The 22,513-nt window shown below is 37.7% G+C and overlaps 1 protein-coding gene across 3 annotated transcripts in view; it reads right to left on the bottom strand.

Moving 5' to 3' along the window:
* Positions 1–22,513, bottom strand: part of iffo2b (intermediate filament family orphan 2b) — a 40,210-nt gene that overhangs the window by 3,740 nt on the left and 13,957 nt on the right. For 2 of the 3 annotated variants that reach the window (XM_081358108.1, XM_081358109.1), the window contains exons 2-9: positions 12,319–12,379; positions 8,851–8,946; positions 7,280–7,339; positions 5,326–5,496; positions 5,034–5,173; positions 3,294–3,453; positions 1,702–1,791; positions 606–730 (exon numbers count right to left, since the gene is read on the bottom strand). In XM_081358108.1, the coding sequence (XP_081214234.1) occupies positions 606–730; positions 1,702–1,791; positions 3,294–3,453; positions 5,034–5,173; positions 5,326–5,496; positions 7,280–7,339; positions 8,851–8,946; positions 12,319–12,379 (903 nt within the window). The remainder of the gene's footprint in view (positions 1–605; positions 731–1,701; positions 1,792–3,293; positions 3,454–5,033; positions 5,174–5,325; positions 5,497–7,279; positions 7,340–8,850; positions 8,947–12,318; positions 12,380–22,513) is intronic. The other variant, XM_081358110.1, reaches the window with a different exon arrangement.

The raw sequence follows: 22,513 nt of genomic DNA, 5'->3' as shown, positions 1-22,513 counted from the left end.
AACATTGAGAAAATCGGCTTTAAAGTTGTGCATTTATGTTCACGATTGTGCTGCATTCACTCACAAAAATAAATGTTTTATATATTTACGGTAGGAAATTTACTAAATATCTTCATGGAACATGATCTTTACTTAATATCCAAATGATTTTTGGCATAAAAGAAAATCGATAATTTTGACCCATACGTATTGTTGCGTATACGTATACATAATGTATTGTTGGCTATTGCCACAAATATACCCGTGCGACTCGTGACTGGTTTTGTGATCCAGGGTCACATATGTTGAGCACGTGAACACAACGATCAGAGGTGTTTAAGAATCCGTTCAACAGCGCTCAAAAAGCTAGAGGGAAATGCCGGTCTTGTCACATTTTTAAATTTCAGTACCGACATGGTACCAAAGTCTATACTTTTTGACAACTCTAATGATAGATTTGGTGTCATTCATTCAATCAATGACACTGACACCACAAATATGCAAATAAGGATGTTAGGCTTAGTCTTTAGCACTTTTGAAGACTACAAACATTAGACATACTATAAGCTGTTATTAGCAAAAGGCGTTTAGTGAAGCTGTATTGTCTGAATGATCTGTGAGATCACCTGCCACCCTTGATCATTCTCCTGCAGGTCTCCATCTGCACGTCCAGCCCTCGCTTCATGCTGCACATCTCCATGTATTCGTGCAGGTGTCGGTTCATGTCACTCTTAGCGGTGGCCAACTCCATCTGTGTGAGAGAGAGAACAATATTTCATCCCAGACACCTTCAACTCCGTCATAAACGGAGTAGACTAGTCATTTTATGAAAAAAGGTTGAACAAATTGCAACAGAAGCAAACTCAACTGATTTTGTATCCTCAATATGTCCTGAGTAAGGGAAAATAAAAAGAAGTACTTAAGAAACCAGCATTTATTAATTATTATTGCAGAAATGGGGTTTGGGGCTGGGTCCGTGGGACTGTTTCTGGGGGATGAGTCTGAGAGTGAGACAATGGTAAGGAGAATGCAGAAGACAAAAGGTAGGCAAAATAAAAAGTGAATCCCCAGAAACAGTCCCACGGACTCAGCCCCAAACCCCATCTCTGCAATAATAATTAATAAATGCTGGTTTCTAAAGTACTTCTTCCTGCCTCTATGTATTAATGCTCATGGGTAGCCTAAATGGGTTCCATTCAGACCTTAACATTAAGTATTTTACTGTTATGTGTCAACAAGATTCAACAAGACATTTTCACCCGGCTAGACCCAATGTTTAGACCTGTTGTGGTATTTATGCAAATTAGCACATACATAATTAGATTATGCACCATTTGTCCATGTTAACAAACAATTTAAAAAAACTTGTAATACAATTTTTGTTTGTCTTGATGTAAGTAATCAACTCAGTAATTTTCATGGTGATATCTAAAGGTTAAGATTTTTACCCTATTCACGTAAGAAAAAGAATGAATAGGTGTATGAATGGGGTATATTTGGGTCTTTTTCAAAACTTTTCCCTAATGGGATTCTTCTGGGCTTTTTTTTTCCTTACTCAGGACATATTGAGGATACAAAATCAGTTGAGTTTGCTTCTGTTGCAATTTGTTCAAGGTTGACCCCCATTTTGGCTTAAAATGACTGGACTAGAGAGGTTCAGAAGGGGGACGTACACAATCATAACCAATCACAGACAAATGAGAAAAACAGGCACATTCGAACCTCAATTTGTCCGATTGTCTTTTGATATTCCTGCTCTCTGGTCTTGAAAAGAGACTCGGTCTCATCGATGAGACTGCCGAGACTGCCGTCCTGAGAGGCACAACAGAGAAACAGGCTTATTTCACTCACATTTCCTCTCAATCTGTACGGATGTATTGAGAACGAAAACACGATACACTACTGTTCGAAAGTTTTTTGAAAGAAATTAATACTTTATTCAGCAAGGGTGCATTTAACTGATCAAAAGTGACAGCAAAGACTTTTAAAATGCGACAAAAGATTTATATTCCAAATAATTGTTGTTCTTTTGAACTTTCTATTTATGTAAGAATCCTGGAGAAAAACAATCTATCATGGTTGCCTCAAAAATATTAAGCAGCACGACAGCAAATCAGGATGATTTCTGAAGGATCATGTGACTGGAGTAATGATGCTGAAAAATCAGTTTTGTATCACAGATGCAGATTTCACAACAATAAAGGTTCATTATGTTTCTTTTTTTGTTTAAAATTAACAACATTTAAATATAGAGTCAATACATCATCAATCCTTTATCCAAAATGTGTTTTTGTCTTACCCTGATTCACTATGGTAAGCCTATTATAAGTGTTTTTAGACCTGTCCGGATGGTTTTTGTGGGAAATTGTGTACATGCGTCACTCGCCATGACATGTGTGTCTAATCATATCTGTAAATAGAGTAAAGTTGCTCAGCTGCTGTGACACGTGTCTGGTGTGAGAGGTCAGAGGTTAGTTGTGTGTGTGTGTGTGTGTGTGTGTGTGTGTATGTCTGGTGTGAGAGGTCAGAAGTTAGTTGAGTGTGTGTGTGTGTGTGTGTGTGTGTGTGTGTGTGTGTGTGTGTATTTCTGGCGTGAGAGGTCAGAGGTTAGTTGAGTGTGTATGTGTGTGTGTGTGTGTGTCTGGTGTGAGAGGTCAGAGGTTAGTTGTGTGTGTGTGTGTGTGTGTGTGTGTGTGTGTGTGTGAGAGAGAGAACAGAGGAGAGTCTGCTGGAGAAAAGAGAACGAGACAGAGCTCGTAATAAAACAAGAATCAACATCAGATCGAGTGTGTGTGTGTGTGTGTGTGTGATAGAACAGAGGAGAGACTGCTGGAGAAAAGAGAACGAGACAGAGCTCGTAATAAAACAAGAATCAACATCAGACCGAGTGTGTGTGTGTGTGTGTGTGTGTGTGTGTGTGTGTGTGTGTGTGTGTGTGTGTGTGTGTGTGATAGAACAGAGGAGAGACTGCTGGAGAAAAGAGAACGAGACAGAGCTCGTAATAAAACAAGAATCAACATCAGATCGAGTGTGTGTGTGTGTGTGTGTGTGTGTGTGTGTGTGTGATAGAACAGAGGAGAGACTGCTGGAGAAAAGAGAACGAGACAGAGCTCGTAATAAAACAAGAATCAACATCGGCTTGGCTTTTCAGAAATGGAGAACTGAGGGATCTGAACATTTTTTGTTGTGTTTTATTGAACAGATAAACTGCCATATGTATTGAGTTAACTGTAAAGCATCATCTATTGTGAAGGCTCATATGCATCCGCAGTCACTCAGAGCTGAACAGTAGCAGTGTACATATGCAAACTCACCGTGTCGGGAGTGTCTCCGTTGCAGTCGAGAGCACCGCTGCTGTTGGTAAGGGCACAGGGTATGTTGTAGTTGGTGAAATCTTCCCATAGCAGGAGTGTATCGTCGTTCTCCTCCCACGTCAGACTGTCACAGTCATCATCGACATCAAACGTCTCCCGCCTAGCAACAAATGAGTTATCTGAACAATGTCTGCACGCGAGGAAAAACAAAGGGACAGAAAAAGAGGAGAGAGAAAGAGCAGGCAGTGAAGACAATCACGGACAAGACAAGAGTGAAGCACAAAACAGGACGAATACACACACAAGCATACATATAGAGACTACATTCACATGTCAGCTGAACGAGTTTTCCCTCAAATACTCTTCCAGTAACGTTAATACAGTGTTCGTTCAAAGTTAAATGGGACCAGTTGCATAAATTTAGCCTCTATGTTAAAGGGATATTTCACCACTGGAAAGATGAATGTGTATTTAAATTGGGTCATTTATGTAGTAGAAATGTGAAATTATTTTAGAAGTTGGTGCCTTCTAGACTGAGAGAAGCCAGAAAATGTATTTTTGGCTCGTGTTGATGAAAGACAACAACTCCCAGAATGCACTTGCTTCGCTGCCCTACGAGGACACTCCTAAGCCACGCCTCCCGGTTACAGAGGGCAGTGTCGGGAGAAATGATACAACTCGGCTACTAGTGACTCGAAACTGAAAAGACGGCGTTTTATGGTGAGATCCCCCTATGGGCGGGTTGAAGACATGCGGGACGAGCTCCTCCTACTGGCTGGAGTCTCTCGCCTCTGGACTAAAAAGCCTCCGATGATGAAGCTAAATGAAGATTTTTGCGTCATCTAAGTTTTTTTTCCAGACACACAATACAGAAATCTCTCGTCTCAGGGGGACATGAGGGAGGGAAGCACGGTCACTCGAGAATACTACTGGGTTTCTACTGATACAAAGCTTAATGCTAATCGGTGAAGTATGCCTTTAAGAACCAGTCTGAGTGACTAGCCGTTAGATAAGAGGTAATCCGTCTTACTTATCCAATTCAAATAAGACTTATCTACCTTTTTATGTTACTGACTTTAAAAAGTTAGGAAAAGTCTTGAAAAAAAACTTTTAAGACTAGTCTTAGCCATTCATGCAAACGGTCACTGGTCTTTAAAAATGTTCTCAAAAGGTTTTATACTTCGTTCTTGGATTTTTTATTTTTTTTGCATATACTACAAAGTTTATGGAAAAGGGGTAGGATTAAATAAGTGTATACTTCTTTCTACTTTTCAGACATGTCTATGTTGGCTAATGTTACTTATTGTTTATTGAAAGTTTTGCTTATTCAACATATTAGTAAAATTTTGGATGTTTTGTTTGGTTTATTTTTGATATGTCTCAAATAAATTCATTCATTCATTCATTCATTCATTCATTCATTCATTCATTCATTCATAAATCTAATTCAGCAATTAAAATGAATAAATGCTGTAGAAAATTGCTGCAAAAGTAGAGGAAGCTCTTATCAGGAGTAAGAATCAGATGCTCAAATAGAGAAACACAGAGATACAAGCTTTACATGGTCAACACTGTAAATGCATGGAAAAAGAGCAACCACCCCCCACCCACCCCCCCTTGCTTTTGTCCGTCTGCAATTCTTGTCATCACCACTCGATGGAGACAGAGTACAGACATGAAGCAATCTCAGTCCAGCATATATCTCTCTGACTGCAGTCTGAAAGCAGAATCTGGACTCACAGCTGGTTGAACATGCGTTTCATCTCGTCTGTGATGTTAAAGGGAACGTCTTCCTCTGAAGTGCTGGGATCAGCATCCATCTCTGAGCTTTCCTCGTCCGAGACCTGCTTCTTCTCCTTCTTTCTGCATGCAACAGCCGCCTGAGACCAAAAATATTACAGGCATATTAAAAGCCATGGACATATAGTGTGGGACGGGTCTGGCAGCAATCCAGTATGACAGCCTTGTGTGCACTGCAGTAAAGATCTTCCTCAGCAGTTTTCCTCCTGCGATCTGTGTGTGTTTTACCCACCCTGTCTGCAGGTGCTCTGGAAGGACTGATGTTGAACATCTTGGACATGTCCTCTGAGTTCCTCTGCTGAGCCACGTCACACAGTTTGGCCGTGATGTCGATCCTCCTGCAGATGTCCATGTCCACCTTCATGGCTTTCTCCTGAATCTTGGAGTCGAGGTCGGACATTTGCTAAACAAAGATTCAAGCAGTGTTAGAAAATGAGAAGAAAACTATTGGTGCACAAACAATTATGATGCTGGAGAAACAAGAATGACATTCGCAATGTCATTAGATTTGTGCTTAGTCACAATTTGTCTCCAAACCTGGCCTATAAATGTCTATAGCTTTAAAAAAGAAGCAATCGTCACTTTATTCTCACTCCCATGCCTCTATATTTACACATAGGCCACGTGCACACTGCAAAGTTTTGCCATGTTGACATGGGCTAAATACAGTCAGTATTTGATTTGACAGCCGCATTTATTAACAGGTGTGACACTCCAATTGTCCCAGCCTGTATGAACAAGTAAAGAGATAGTTCATCCAAAAATGAAAATGTTTTCTTTACTTACCGTCAAACAGAACACAGAAGAAGATATTTTAAAGAATGTTGTTAATCAGGCAGTTTATTGCACCCATTGACTTCCATAGTAAGAAAATAAATACTATGGAAGTCAAGGTTACCAACATTTTGTGTTCAACAGAAGAAACTCTTACAGGTTTGGAACAACATGAGGGAGAGTAAATGATGGGTGAACTATCCCTTAAGCAAAATAAATCCACTTTTCTGTTGTAACCATAAATGACATAATTTAATTATTAAAGATGGTCCAATCGATGAGCAAATTAGTTTAAATTTATAATTTTTATAATTTATACGGTTACACTTTATTTTAAGGTGTCATTGTTACAGTGTAATTATATATTTAAGTACTGAGTAATATTAAGCAACTACATGTACTATAGGGTTAGGGTAGGATTAGGATTTGGTTGAGGGTTAGTTGCATGTAATTATGCATAATTTATTGTTATTATGGTAAGTAGATGCAACATTGGTAACAAGGACACTGTAAAATATTTACTTATTTATTTTGAAAATAAATGTTAATATTTTTTTAAAATATTTTTTTAATATTTAAAAATTATTGCATTATTATTGCATATTAAATAATTAAAATTAATACTATATATTTAAAATAAAAATAAATGTCAATTTTTTAGAAGAAAAATATATATTTAAAAATAAAAAAAATAAATGTTTAAAATAAATAAAATATACCTTTACAAAAAAATGAATAAATATTAGTTTTTTAAATAAAGACTAAAAAATCTATTTCAATATTTATTCAAATACATTTTTCAAATAAATGACATACACATTAACAAAATACACATTGCGTTAAGAACTGATTGTTCAGTTTGATTCTCCACTACACACTGCATACATGAAAACTCTTTTTTTCGGGAGTGAATTGGCTTGTAAAATGCAGTTGTCGCATATAAATAACTGAACTGAGTGCAAAAGGAACAGTATTCATTGATAATCATATTTAGCTGCAGTATTTATGCTGATTCAAACCAAGAAACTCATTCTCTTAAAAACACACATATGCCACAGGATCACTTCAAATCACTGTAATCTCATGCTGAATGCCAATTACATCAGTCATAAATCAATGTCATTGCACATAGATGCTAAGACCAACAAGTTAGTCTTGTGGTGAATCCACAGGCACGCAACACACTTGAGCAGTTCATTTCACCTAAAGGCCTCATGGGAAACAATTGCTCTGACTTGTTTATGGTTTATGGAGAAGAGGAAAAGGCAGAGCACCAAACCACAGATGGTGAACTTAGACATCCGTCATTAAAAAAACAACACACACAGTGCAAGTAACAGATGCAAATGAAACGAATCAAAGCAATTGTTTTCCTTTATTAAACACAGATCATGTCTTGCATTCTCTCTTACTTTCAGGTCCAGGATTTTCCTCCGGTTCTCTACGGCACTAGAGCGGCATCGCCCGCCAGCCTTTATAATAAATACAGATTTCAGTTCAGTTTTTATTGCCGCAAATCTATTTCTAATATTTACCGGCACACGGTGACACTCGTGTGAATGACTATAGCTGACAGACGAGGCAATCCGAGAGCGACATTTAACGTTAACACGTAAATCCAGGATAAACGGTTTATTCATTCATCACCATCCAGATCGGCTGGTATAAACTGAAGGTGTGTATGTGTTTGACACTGAAACAATGACAAAGTAGGCATGTGTGTATTGTCTGCCGCAGGGGAAAAGAGCCAAATAAAGCCGAGCGTGTTTCTCTGCTGTCATGAAACAGAAATCGTGGAAAACAGCCAGTCACTGGGATAACTTTGGAATCAAGCTAATAAAGACCTGATTGAGATTCTTATCAAATGTAGTGAAAACAACATCCACATGAAATATTAAGTTTTATTTTGGACTGCAAACTGAGGATGTGATAAAACAAAATTATTACACTGAACTTTATGAACTTAAAATGATCTAAAAAATGTTCCAAGAACATTTAGCTAACATTCCCATTAAGGTATAAAAAACGTTTTTTTTTTCCTCCACTAAAAGTTCTATGAAAGTTCTAAACGTCGTTTTAATTTTTTTTTTTTTAAATCATGTTTATGCAAATTTTAAAGGAACACGCCGACTTTTTGGGACTTTATCTTATTCACCGTATCCCCCAGAGTCAGATACGTCCATACACACCCTTCTCATCTCCATGCGTGCCGTAACTCTGTCTGACGCACCCACCGCTAGCCTAGCTTAGCACAAAGACTGGAGGTAAATGGCTCCAGCTAGCATACTGCTCCCATTAAGTGACACAATAACGCCAACATTTTCCTATTTACATGTTGTGATTTGTATAGTCACAGCGTGTACAAATAACAAGGTCACATGAGACACAGCCCAGTAAATCACTCCGCCCAAGTAGCAGTGCTTCGCCTTCTGAGAATATAGTTCCGAGTGTGTATGCAGTTAGAAGATGGCTGTGTGTCATGTGACCTTGTTATTTGTACACACTGTGACTATACAAATCACAACATGTAAATAGGAAAATGTTGGCGTTATTTTGTCACTTAATGGGAGCAGTATGCTAGCTGGAGCCATTTACCTCCAGTCTTTGTGCTAAGCTAGGCTAGCGGTGTGTGCGTCAGACAGAGTTACGGCACGCACGGAGATGAGAAGGGTGTGTACGGACTTATCTAACTCTGGGGGATACGGTGAATAAGATAAAGTCACTAAAAGTCAGCGTGTTCCTTTAAGGGAACATTCCATTTGATCATTTTGCAAACATTATGGAAATGTTACTTTTGAAGGTTCTCTAAATGTTCTGAAACATTTCTAAAAATGTTAAACTGAAACATATCAGACAAAACATTCCATCTGATGTTTTGAGTGCATTATTAAACGAACTTTCCATTAACGTCACAGGAAGAACGTTTGTTTATAACCTTACCGGAACGTTAGGGAAGACTCTGTCTGTGTATGGAAATACTCACATCGCTCATGAGGCTCTTAAAGACCACCAGTTCAGCTTTCAGTCTTTCAACCTTCTCGTTCAACTCGTCCTGAACGGCTTCAGACTCGTTCACGTTCTGAACACACACACACAGAAACAAAAGCAAAGCAACATAAGAATACATTAAGCAGCCTGTGTGTGATCACATTTCTCTCTGGGTCTGGGCTTAGCTGGTAAGTTTGGTCTAGTTAGCCGCTTCTACATACAAAGCATCTCCATTGACAACCATTAAAAGCATTAAAACCATTTTTTTATTTGATCAAAAATACAGTAACAACAGAAATATTGTGTAATATTATTAAAATTTAAAATAAAATAATAAAATGTAATTTATTCCTGTGATCAAAGCTGAATTTTCAGCATCATTACTCCAGTCTTCAGTGTCACATGATCCTTCAGAAATCACTCTAATATGATGATTTGATGCTCAAGAAACATTTCTGATTATTATCAGTGTTGAAAACAGTTGTGCTGCTTCATCCTTTTGTGGAAACCATGAAACATTGTTTTTCAGGATTCTTTAATGAACCGAAAGTTCAACAGCATTTATTTGAAATAAAACTGTTTTGTCACTTTTATTTGAAGTTCAATTAAATTAATAAAATAGACACGTTTTGTCATTAGATAGCTTACAACAGGCCTTCACATCACCTTAGTAATAAAGCTTACAGATGTTCATGTTAAACGGCCTAAAGCACAATCACCCCAGCTTGAACACAACAAACACTCTCCAGTCTAATGAAATCCCCACAGAGGCTGAAGGTTAGAGAGGAAATCCATACGGCTCAGGGCAGAACTGGAAAAGCTGGGCATGTTTGGGCTCTCCGGGGACGCTTCTCTCCTCTGCGCTTTTGCTGACCCATAATCCAATACAAACAGATGCAGACGTTTATTGATTTTCCCGCTGCTTCAGCAGAAGATGGATCTCACACCTGCAGTGTTTCTGGGGAATATGGGGCGTTTGAGACATGGGATGCAGCACTGCTGTTGATGTGGCGGTCCAGTAGAAACGGGTTCTGATGTCTTGTTTAAACACTGACACGCTTCAATGCATCCTGACCCAGATTGTCTCACACACACACACACACACACTAGTTTAAAGCTACATCCCAATTCAGAGGCTGCATTTGAAGGTCGATTGCGTCACCATAATTCGAAGCCTGCATAAAATCCGGCTTCAAAATGCGTCCTTCTTTTCCCGGGAAATAAAGGATCCAACAGATGGATCCTTCGCTGACTTGCCTACCCCAGAATGCATTGCACGCTGGTGACAACATGATTTTTTTGGAGAGAAATTGCTTTTAAATCCAAGTATTGGGTTTCAAATGACTCAAATATCTAATGATAGAAATGTAGAAAATAAAACTTTAAAGCGGTTCAAACAGGGCCTAAAATGAACACTCGTCAAGCGTCAAATGCGAGTAAAAATCGGTGTTGGTGAGTATATGAAACAATGGAGTTGGCTGGTAACATTTTCATGAATTCTAACAAATTCAATTCTGCAAAATTGTCAGAACATAAACAAATGTGAACGACGATCAGGACAGCTGATGGGACAGTGTTGCATCGTCATGAAAGTTTAAGCCTTGCCAATTTAAATATTCAAGCAAGAAGATGCGAAAGCGAACTCAATTCTTTACTTGCGCACTGTGTGGGAACTTCTCGGAAACAAAATTCCGAAACGCACGCCCAGAAATCCGTGTATCAGACAGCGTGCAAATCCTTAGTTGATCTCTATTACACGTCTTCTTGCGCTTGGACAGACATATTCAAACAAAATTATGACTAAATGCCCGTCTTGGCAAGCATCCTTGTAAACATAGTCAGTTATGAACGTAAACAGTTGTGTATCAGTATATTGGATCCATGCATTAGCTCTTAAAGTGACAGCAGCCTAATATTCCTGATGCTGTCTGTATTTTTAATGTTGATCAAACAACAAATGACAAAGAACAATCACTCATGTCTCTTGACTGAATAATTGTTGTAACTTTAATAAGGATTAATCTAGGTTTCATGGCTGGTAAAAAAATATTTATGGCCGGTAAAGTCACCAGCCATTGGCAGGTGTGGCAAAAAGGTATACCTTGCTAAGATACTCTTATATCTTGCTAAGATACTCTTTATTATGTACAGAAATGGACCATGGTGAACATATTTAGATAAGTTGCGAACCCTGTTTTATTTTTAGACAGTTGAATATAACTTTCAAAAAAGTCCAGTACAAACCTGACTGCCTCATCAACGGCAGCTGTCACAGATGCTGGACGACAAGAACAATCCTCTGTAATCCTCATTTAACAACGCTCGGTCTGACCTTCACGGCCTTCGAAGGACGCAGCCTCTGAATTGGGACACAGCTTATATTTGCTCAGATCACATGTGTGTGAACTTTACTCATCATGTATTTTAGCATGATGGTATGATGTGTGGTTGTTTAATATTTATTCTTTAACATATTATTCAAATCATTTGAAATCTCGGACTTTTGATTGCACTATTTGCAGATACATTTTGAAAAATGCATTTTGCATTCACTCAAAATGTATTTTAAGATTGGAAACGTACTGTATTTTCTTGCCCCTGCAAGTATAATTTCTAATATATTTCCTCATATTTTTTGGTCATTTTTATAAATATATTTTCAATGTAAATATATTTTTGTTGTCCAAAATACATTTTGCATAATTTTTTTAGACCACAAAGGTATTGTTGAAGTATGTTGAATTATCTCAAATATTTCTTCAATACATTTCCTATATTTTAAAATACTGAAAATGCAAATTAAGATTGGAAATGTGTTTTGTTTTGGTTTGTTTTTTGCCCCTTGAAGTGAAGTATTTTCCAATAAAGGCTTAAACTAAATATATTTAGACTTTGGAAAATATTTTTTAAGCTGTGCGGTTTACATCATATATCTAGCATAATTCTATATATATGTTGGCCAATGAAAAATAAATAAATATATATATATATATATATATATATATATATATATATATATATATATATATATATATATATATATATATATATTTGTCATATGCGAAAAAGGAAACTTAAGAAAAAGCCTCCATTGGTTGTTATTAGGGGAAACACTTAATTAGTGGTGCTAAAAAATCATGTTTAAGACATTCTTAAAAATAAAGGGAGTCCAAAAGGTTTTTTTTTGTTTTTGGTTCCCCACAGAACCTTTCAGTCAACAGTTCATAAAAGAACCATTATCTTTTTCATTTTCCTACTAAGGAAAGACTTCACTGATGTTTTTGGAATGATGATGGTTTTTCATGGAACCGTAGATGCTATTTTTAAGAGTGTCTGTCTGTATAATGCCAGTATGTTACTGTGCACTCAGGGTCGTAAAGTGACACACACACGTCATGTAACGGCAAAAGTAATTAGTATCACAGCGAGAGCGTCTCGACGGCTCCTGCACAGGTGATCTCACCTCCTGCAGCGTCTCCACCATCGACTCCATCTGTTCTCTTCTCGACAGCTCCTCTTCCCATCTGCAACACACAGACACACCTTTGATGAGTATAACGGGGCTGGGCGGCATGAATCAAATCTTTTATCACACTTTGAGTCATTTTATATCATGGTAACGGTGTGCATAACAATACCATTATTTTATATTATGGCAACTTTCCTGTTGTGGCAACAATGTCAAAGCCTCATTTTGTGGAGAATCCAATGAATTAAAAGCTAATCTCAATTTTTTTTAATGGAGCTTAAAGGGCTCAAACCACAAGATCAGATAATTCATTACAAATAAAAAGGTCTGACTCAAAGCAATGCTCTTTTTTAAAGAATGATATGGTTTTTGAGCTCTACTAGAATAGGTTTTCATGCTTAAATGTTCAAAAACACATTATTTTTCCCATATTCTCCTTTGTTGCGGCTCCTCTCTTCCCAGTCTGTCAGTAACGCTCTGTTTAGTTCCTGTCTCGATGTAGCCCCTCCTTCTGAAAAGCACACTGTGCTCTGATTGGTCGGCTGGAGCAGTGTGTTGTGATTGGTCGAGTGCATCGTGTGTGTTTGGGAAATGTCCCGCACCTTACCATAACCGCCAGTTTAACACACTACTAACTAACTCAACCAGGCCCCGCCCCTTTATTCTGCGTATTAATTATTTAAATGAGGAATATTGTGACGTGTTCGTTCCCGGAAGAAACTCAAGACTACAATGGAGGCGTTTCAGAAACACTGACACTGATATAGAGACGAACTCCCACTGAATGTGCCTCCAGAGGGTAAAATGGCAATGGCAATATATCTAAACCTGTGACAACATCAATTATAATTTTGCTTCATGTTAGTTACATTTATGCATTTAGCAAATGCTTTTAACCAAAGCGATTTACAACAGAGAAATATAAGTAATTCAAAGCCACAGAGTCAAATATATTCATAATTTACAATGCCAGGTTTATTAGAAAGCTATTAGATCTTATACCTAACAACACCCTTTAAAGTCTTGACTTGGTTGGATCCCGTTTGTGTTTCTGCAATAATGCAAGTGTCTTTGTTGCATTCAAATGTAAATAACACAAAGCTGTCCTGCCCAGTGATAGCCATTCATTCTCTGATTATAAACACACGTGCTCATCATCTCCATTTCAGTGTGATTGATCCTTCAGCTCAGGAATCCTCCAGTAAACCCCTCGACCGGGGTCAGCCGGCGTCTGTGGTCTGTGCGCCCACCCCTGCCGCTCCGTAACCCAATACTGACAGTGGAAAACCAGCACAGACTGACCGAAGGCCGAATGAATGTGAGTCATTCTTTATAGATTTTGAACTTATTAATGTTACAGATGATCACTGAAACACTGAAAACATTAACTGGATGCCATTAGAAATATACATATCTAGTGTAGTCATGAAACAGTCATGAGGGCGCAGGCTGATCGGCCCTTTACATGCAATCCGTTAACAATCACATAATTACCACATGGCACAAGCTGATTGGCCTCTGCTGATCCTGCAGCCAATGAGATTGCTTGCTTAATATTTGAATAGTCTGGTTCAGTGTTCGAACCCTCCACCTCCCCAGCTCCACCTGCCTAGATCTGCTACGGGACTTATGTATGTCTATTTATGAAGCCACAGCATATCTTACATGCTCACAGCAGGGTGACTGTGAATCTGTTAGCAGTAGCAAATAAATTAACGTTGCCATATTCAGTAACATGCTAAAACTATTTTGAGACTTGTCATGATTGAAATATTCATATTCTAAATATATAAGTAAGCAATAAGGTACGAGAGGCTGTGCTGTATCGTGAATAAGTAACGGCTGAAGGGCGTTGTTAGGCACGATGCGAAGCGGAGTTACCCTTCAGCCATTACTTATTCACGATACAGCACTTGCCTCGAGTACCTTATTACTTTTATAAAACGGTTACCACACAATACAACTAATAAAGCCGAAAAACATGTATCTATGCAACTTTTATGAAGTAAAATCACTAAAAGCCTTCCTTCCGCTGGAAAAAATAGTCCCTGACTGTAAACAGCAACAAGATAATGATTGTTTCTTGAGAAGAAAATCATCATATTATAATGATTTCTGAAGGATCATGTGACACTGAAGACTGGAGTAATGATGCTGAAAATTCAGCTTTGATCACAGGAATAAATTGCAGTTTAATATTTATTCACATAGAAAACAGCTATTTTAAATTGTAATAATATTTCACAGTATTACTGTTTTTACTGTATGTTTGATCAAATAAATGCAGCAAAAGAGGCTTCTTTCAAATTCACTAAAGAAATCATATAGCCCCCAAGTTTTGATCTGTAATATATGAATATATATGTTAATAATTGTGTTACAAGGATTATTAATATTGATAATGTTAACAATAAATATATTTGGTTCTGCATAGAGATTTGGATGCATGTTTAAAGTATAGAATAAAACATGACATTATTTCATTATGTGAAGCCTGTTTGGTTTATAGCATCCTGCAAAGTAAATTAAAACCAGGAAACATGAAACCACAACCCCGAGAACCGCTTCTGAAGCACTAAAAGCATTACTTACATACATGCATCTTCTGCTTACAGCCTGCAAATTATGATTGACAGCTGTAAAAAGGCAGTTAATCAAACTTGTAAACAGAATGTAGAAGGACTTTGCACGCCGGAGGGCTTCTTTCGACAGGGAATCAAATCATTTCTGAGGCATCGCTCCCTGTTGCTGCAGCAACGCTTGAGATCATCACCACGAAAATACAGTCTTGAGTCTTGAGCACATTCAGTGCTGAGGTTCACACTCGGCCGGCATCATGGTCACTACGGGGAAGTAAACACTTCCCTCCTCATGAATGAGACACACGTCTATAAAGGACACAGACCCATGATGTCAGCATACTAATTAGGGCACTTGATAATCTCAAGTGACTGAACTGGAGACTGCTCTATAGACACACACACACACACATGCTCTCAAACGCAAAGTAAGACACTTCAGCTAAACACTTGCCTTCCCTAAAACGTACACTGTCGACCTTTGCTTTAGTGTTGCCACAGAAACTGTGGCAGAAAACACACACTTTAAACCAGGGAAACCTCTTGAAAATGGGTTGTTTGTCTCCTAAAAAGTTCACACACACACACACACATTCACTGAACTATTATTTACAATGGCATTCAAACATTTGGCTCAGTATCAGTAAGATTGTTTAGATGCATTAAATTGATATGAATTTAATTAAGTATCTATCTATCTATCTATCTATCTATCTATCTATCTATCTATCTATCTATCTATCTATCTATCTATCTATCTATCTATCTATCTATCTATCTATCTATCTATCTATCTATCTATCTATAACCTGCTAACCTTCAGTAAGATGTTTGATCTCCCGCTGGTCACTGTATTCTCTCTCTCTCTCTCTCTCTCTCTCTCTCTCTCTCTCTCTCTCTCTCTCTCTCTCTCTCTCTCTCTCTCTCTCTCTCTCTCTCTCTCTCTCTCTCTCTCTCTCTCTCTCTCTCTCTCTCTCTCTCTCTGTGTGTGTGTGTGTGTGTCTGATTGGAGCGTGGGAGACTATGGCTGGACTGATGGTGATCGAACGCTGTTCCTAAAGTGCTGGTGTGTGAATCGCGCTGGTGCAGAGCTCTGCAGGTCACTGGAGTTCATCATTCGCATCAGCCAATCACAGCACAGCACAGCACAGCGCATCACTTCCTGCTGGAGGCAGGGTGGCGTCACCACTGATGCAGAGGACAGAAGGACACAGTCTGATCACAACGGACAGTCTGGACGCTTTACAGGGTGAAGAGAATCTTACTGTCATTAGAATATATAAGTAATCAACAATATATACTATATGAAGAGATATTAAAGCATTTTTCACTGAGATATTGGATATTAATATCAGTTTCAGTTTCATGCAAATCTTTATTTTCCCCATGGACAGAAACTGCAGTGTTGCAGCAGCAAAAATAGGTTCAAGATATGACTCATGATATGAGGTTTTTGATCTTCAAAATTAGTTTTGTGATTTCTAGTCCATGTCTGTCGACTTTGAAGTCATCTATATGATAGTACATTTAACAAACTTAACTATCAGCTGATATATATTGCATGATATATAAAGCAAGGACACATTAAATAGAACAAAAGTGACAGTAAATACATTTATACATTTATTAATTTTTATGATTTCTCAAGACTGCAGTAATGATGCTGAAAAATGCAGCTTTGATCACAGGAATAAACTACATTTTAAAATATATTACAACAGAAAACAGTTATTTTGAACTGTAATAATATTTCACAATATTACTGTTTTTACTGTATGTTTGATCAAATAATTGCAGCCATGGTTTACAGAAGAGACTTCTTTCAAAAACATTGAAAAATCGTACAGACCCCAAACTTTTGATCGGTAGTGTACATTTAAGGACCCAAAACAATGATGACATCATCTGCCACTCAGGGGCGTGTACAAATGCTTGTCCAATAAACTGCTTCCTGAAATGTGCATGCCCCGCCCCCTAATGACCAACAGCAGCAAGGAGCAAATTATGGTTTTGCCAGGCCTTTAAAAGGTTTAATTCAACATAAAGGAGCGACAATCAGCCAGCGCCTATAACACAATGGTTATTCACTTTCACTTCACCTAAACCCACAATTATATCTAGAGCAACTAGTGAGGAATGATTTGAATCCAGTCAATGCTGAACCTAATCTCATCTGGACAGAGTCAGACAGGAATGACAGCAATAAGAGAACTAGTTCATTCCCAAACAAACCCCATAAGGACGTGACAGGCTAATATAGACCTTACAAGGACAGACGGCAACAGATGAGAAACCCTCGTGTGACAAAGTCATCGCACAGACATCTGGCTACTGACCGCATGCCTTATGAATGAGTCCCATCATACACTGCACACATGATTCAGAGTCACAAAAACACCTCAGTTAATCTCATTGCTGTTCGAACATCATCACTTACTGACTGATGACCTAGTTGGGGAATACAAGTAGTGCACAAAGGAATGACATTTCAAATTGGTTGTAAATTTGAATGTTGTCAGAGCCAAAACCAGCCAGAAAATACAACTCATTTAGCCAGATGATGAGAAGACGAACTCATGTGACCGAACGTTTTCCATCATTCCCTACAGGAGCTCGAGAATGATAAAATGCACAGATAAAGCAGATACTGCATCTTTTGGTCTTTATTTGTTGCATTAGCTCTAAAAAACTTCTTGTCTTTATTGGGAAGTGAAAATAGAGGGGAAAAATATGCATGGCCAAACTCATCCTAGGAGGACTGACCACTTCCAGAGGGATATGTTAATATCTTGTACATGAGAGGGAAAATGTTTACGGCCAGCTGTTTGCATACAGTAATGAAAGTCATTTGTTATGGGTCTGCTGTTTATTCTATACACTGTAAAAAAAAAATTCTGTTAAATTTACGGTAAAAAACTGGCAGATGTGGTTACCAGAAATTTACCATAAAAAATACAGTAGCAACACTTTAGGTTTTACAGACTTAAAATTTACAGTAATAAACCGTATTTCATTATCTGATATAGTTAACAATCACAGCAGTAATGAGTCACATGATCAATCAAAGCTCATCACAAGCAGTTCTTGTCAAAGTACGGTTTTTCACTGTAAATTATACAATGACTTGTTCGTTTTCACTTCCAAAAACTGTAAATTTAATGGTATTTTACAGTAAAATTACATTAAATATACCATTAGATCTATCAGTTTTTTACATATATAGTAATGAACTTTCTGTTAACCAATTAACAGTTTTTCACTTTAGCATTTTTACAGTCTTTTACTGTTAAAATCACGATAATTTTTTGCATCTTGGACGTGAACACATCGCGTACAGCTTAAACGCTTAGAGGACTGCAACCTGTTCCCCGACATTTTTTTTTCTGTGACAATTTATTCTACTTGTCTCAATCTATTCAAAGGTGTGTTGACCAGTGATTCATCTTCGCTGAAATACTGCTGTATGTGCAGAAATAAAACAGCAGCAAATGCAGGAAATCAGCATTTTGTTTGTTCGTAGAAGTTTATGAGTCTATGATTAACCTGAGATCCTCCGGAGAGAAGGAACATCTTTCTGTGCTCATTCAGTGTGTGTGAGCGGACAGCAGCCTGACCATAATCAAACTCATAAATCACACACACACACACACACACACACACACACACACACACACACACACACACACACACGCCGTGATTTATCACTAATACTCTTTCCCTGGCACGTTCATTGGTCCCCCGTTTACAGCCTGCAACATCTTCTTCACCATGTGAGTTTATTGCATGTGGTGAGCAGATATTTCCTCTGAGAGTGAATCTATCTCATATTTAGGGCTTGATTAAATCCTTTTAATTTTTTCTGAAATTCAGAGTTTTTCATTTTTCATTCTGGATCCCATTTAAAAGGTTGATCTAAAATTTTATAATCTAAAAGGATGTCTAAATCAATTGAATTCTTCATACTGTAAAAATGTAATAATTGAATTAACCTGAGATTAATAAATGTTATAATGTATTGCATTTTTAACTATATTAGGGCTATATGAAACGTGCTGTTATTTTTTCTGAAATTCTGTGTTGTCTTAATTTTCTGGATTCTGTGCTTTATGATTTAAAGCAAATTTATGATCAGAAACGGTGGTAATCAAATAAAACAAATTGATTAATCTTTTTAAAATGTAATCAAATTAAGTTTGGGCAATTCACATGCCAAAGTTTAATGCTTAGGATAAAAGGGTTTAACGAACATGAGCGTAATAATTGTGAAGCTTGCTTTAACAAGCACAACAATTATTTCCACTAGACCTGTTTAGAAGAATCCTCGTGAGTGCCAGAGTTAGGGCAGGTCGAGGCAGAAACCTTGAGATTCCCTGGCTGCGACACACATGTTCCTTGAAATGCATCCAAATAATTATCGAAAGCTATTAAAAAGGGAAATTCAGTTGCAAGACCAAAGAACATTTACATAATTGTGCAGAATTTAAAAGTCATTCAGGTTGCTGTTTACGCCACACTTCATTAAATTGCACTGGAAAAAGAAACACTGAAATCCTGACAGATCAGCATCCATAAGACTCGTCCTACGTAACCTACTGCATTATTCCACATAAATCATGCAGTACAAACATCTTCAGAGAAGACATGTTCAGAGAGGATGTTGCAACTCAATTCGCTCAATTAAATTCACTCCCGTGTTGCCATACTTCCACACACACACATTCTTACATCTATCTTTATGAGGACATTCATTGACACAATGCAATCTCTAGCTGCTTACCCTAACCTTACCCATCACAACAAAGTGCCTAACCCGAACCCTGACCCTAAACCGACCCTTAACCTCATTATAACCTTATCCCTAAAACCAAGTCTTGACCCTCAAACAGGCCTTTTAAGGCTCTCAGAAAGTCCGGACCGGCCAAAATGTCCTCACTTTACTCTCTTTGTCCTCACTCCAATGTTCTAAAACTCAAACTGGTCCTCACGAAGATAGTTGTACAAGTACACACACACACACACACACGCACGCACGCACGCACGCACGCACACACACACACACACACACACACACACACACACACACACACACACACACACACACACACATTCATAAATACAGACATACATTCATACATACATATATTCCAATGAGGCCTCTCTTCTTCCTGAATACTGCACTGCAAACAGAGTGAGAGAAAATAACTTCAAAATGATTTCTGAGTGTATCAGTAACGGTTGACCGGACGCCACACAGAGGACAGACCAGGGTCTGAACGGGCCCTTAAGAACTGGTTAAGTGTGGATAAGTGTGTATGTGTGTGGTCCTGGTAAAGCTTACATTGTGGACCAAATGTCCCCACAAAGATATTAATACCAGTCATTTTTGACATTTTTTTGCACATTCAGTTCATTCAAAATGAAAAATGTACAAATGCAGAAAGTTTTCTGCGATGGATAGACTGTACAGTTTCATCAGTATAAAAATCATTATTTCTATGTAAATAAATCATAAAAAAAATTTTGCTTAAAGAAAATGATGCTTATTTTTTAAGTTTGTGCAAAAAGTGCACTGGGCATGTCTGGGCATTTTACATGACTATGTATTTTTTCAAATTATCAACTATTTATTAAACATCGATCTCTAATCATATTACTTTTACCAATATAAAAAAAAAATAATCCTTGGAAACCATGCATAACAGTGGTTTTACACACATTTAATAAGGTTTCCATTATTCATAACTCATCTCTTATCTGTGGTAAAATCACTGTTATGCAAGCCCTCTTGTGGCTTTATTGACACGGGATTTAAAAAGACATTAACCCAGGGTTAACTGCAGTGTGAAAAGCCTCAAGAGAGCAGAAGACGCCCAGCACAAGCTCAGTCCAAAAACTAGGGTGTGATTAAAAAAAAAAGATAATTGTGGCATGAGGCACAAAATGATGAGGGATTTGGAGGCTCACGTGTGGGTTTAGTGATGAAAACTGAGGTAAGCAGACATGTGTGAAAACAGGTGTGGACATTTAATACAACAGCTGACACAGTCATAAAGTCTCTGAGCAGCTGGAGAAGCAGAAGTGGGAACCAGTAACCGTTCAGAGCCCCAGACTGGGTCAGCAGGGGAAACAATGCAACTAACCAGAATAAGCATGCATAACTAGGACCAATAGCTCAATTCAATTCACTCCTACTGCTTATAAAACAAAGTTGAAGCATGACTTATTAAAGAACTTGTATTTTTTTTTAACCGTCTGGTGCTGTTCGGTCGTTTTTGACTGAAAAATGTTACGTTTTTTTTTTTTTTTTTTTTTTTTTTTTTTACTTTATCAGAATGGTACGAAACTTGGTAAAGGTTTTTGCACTTGCTGTGTGAACAAAAAATAAATAAATCATGGACATGATTCAAAAAGGTTAAATGGTCTTTAAAAATAGTCACACTTGAATTGTTCATGGTCAAAAATGAAGATGAATTTCATCTAGTGGAAGCGTTTGGAACTGCAGCCAAACACAATCTTCCCGAAAGCTCCTTTTTTTAACTTGTTTAGATTTATAGCTTTGATTTCCTCACAGTTTTAAAGTAAACCATGTTTTGCAAAATATATATTTTATATACAATTCTAAAATAGTATTTTTGTGCATTTTTTTATAATAACAAATGTCTATAACTTTTTTCACGTCAGCAATAATCTGCCCAAGTGTTTTCTTTAAAAAGAGACCAAACTTGGGCTCAAAAGTATTCAAAGAAAAGTATTCAAAATGCAATACTTTCAATGCAAATGACCTAAATAATCATGCATATAAGGATATTAATATAGATAAATACAAAAAAGCTTATCAAGCAGAAAATGCAGCTGTATTTTTGCACAAACTCGTGTCACAAAGTGATTAATTTTCTCATTCATGTTAATTTCTTTTTTGCTATATATACTGTAATATCAATACTGATATATTTTAATATGTAATTTTAAGGATGTTTTGCTCTAATGATGCCGGATGACGGGCCGTCACGGCTAATCCAGCCTCGTATCGGGCCCCGGATAGACTCATTGCACCCAGCGTGTTCAGCAATGTGCCGGGACATCCCGCTAAACAAACTCATTATCTCATATCCCTGTCATCTCATGTGCGCGAGCTGTCACACTCCACATCTCAACGCACGCCCAACCATAATACACCTCAACGGCTTCAACATCAACAAGGTGCAGCCAGAAAATACTTTGCATGTTAATTCCCATCAAAACTTCTGGAGAAAGAACACTTAATTGATGTTAATAGCTTGTTATTGCAGCCAAGAACAGTTAAATACAAGTCGTTCCTGTGTGATAACTTGCACTGCTGACGCTCAGGGCGATATTATTCATTGCCACTCCTCATCATAGGTGGAAAAACCTATATTTGATCCAAAAACCACAAGGCTTGTTAGGACTGATATTGCTTATAGGACTGTGATATAACTTGATATAAAGGTGTGATATAAAAGTTTGTTTTGGTAGCTTTAGCAACACCCAAAATACAAGATAACTGTATCCTCTAGTTGACCCACGGTTTCTCAATTGAGCCAAAAAACGGTCCCCGGTGCAAGAGTAACAGTGCCAATGACGAATTCTCT

This window comes from Scardinius erythrophthalmus, assembly GCF_964197995.2.
Source record: "Scardinius erythrophthalmus genome assembly, chromosome: 25".
NCBI classification, from domain to species: Eukaryota; Metazoa; Chordata; class Actinopteri; order Cypriniformes; family Leuciscidae; genus Scardinius; species Scardinius erythrophthalmus.
Note: the sequence above shows the minus strand (reverse complement) of the source record. Positions and strands in the feature narration are given on the sequence as shown.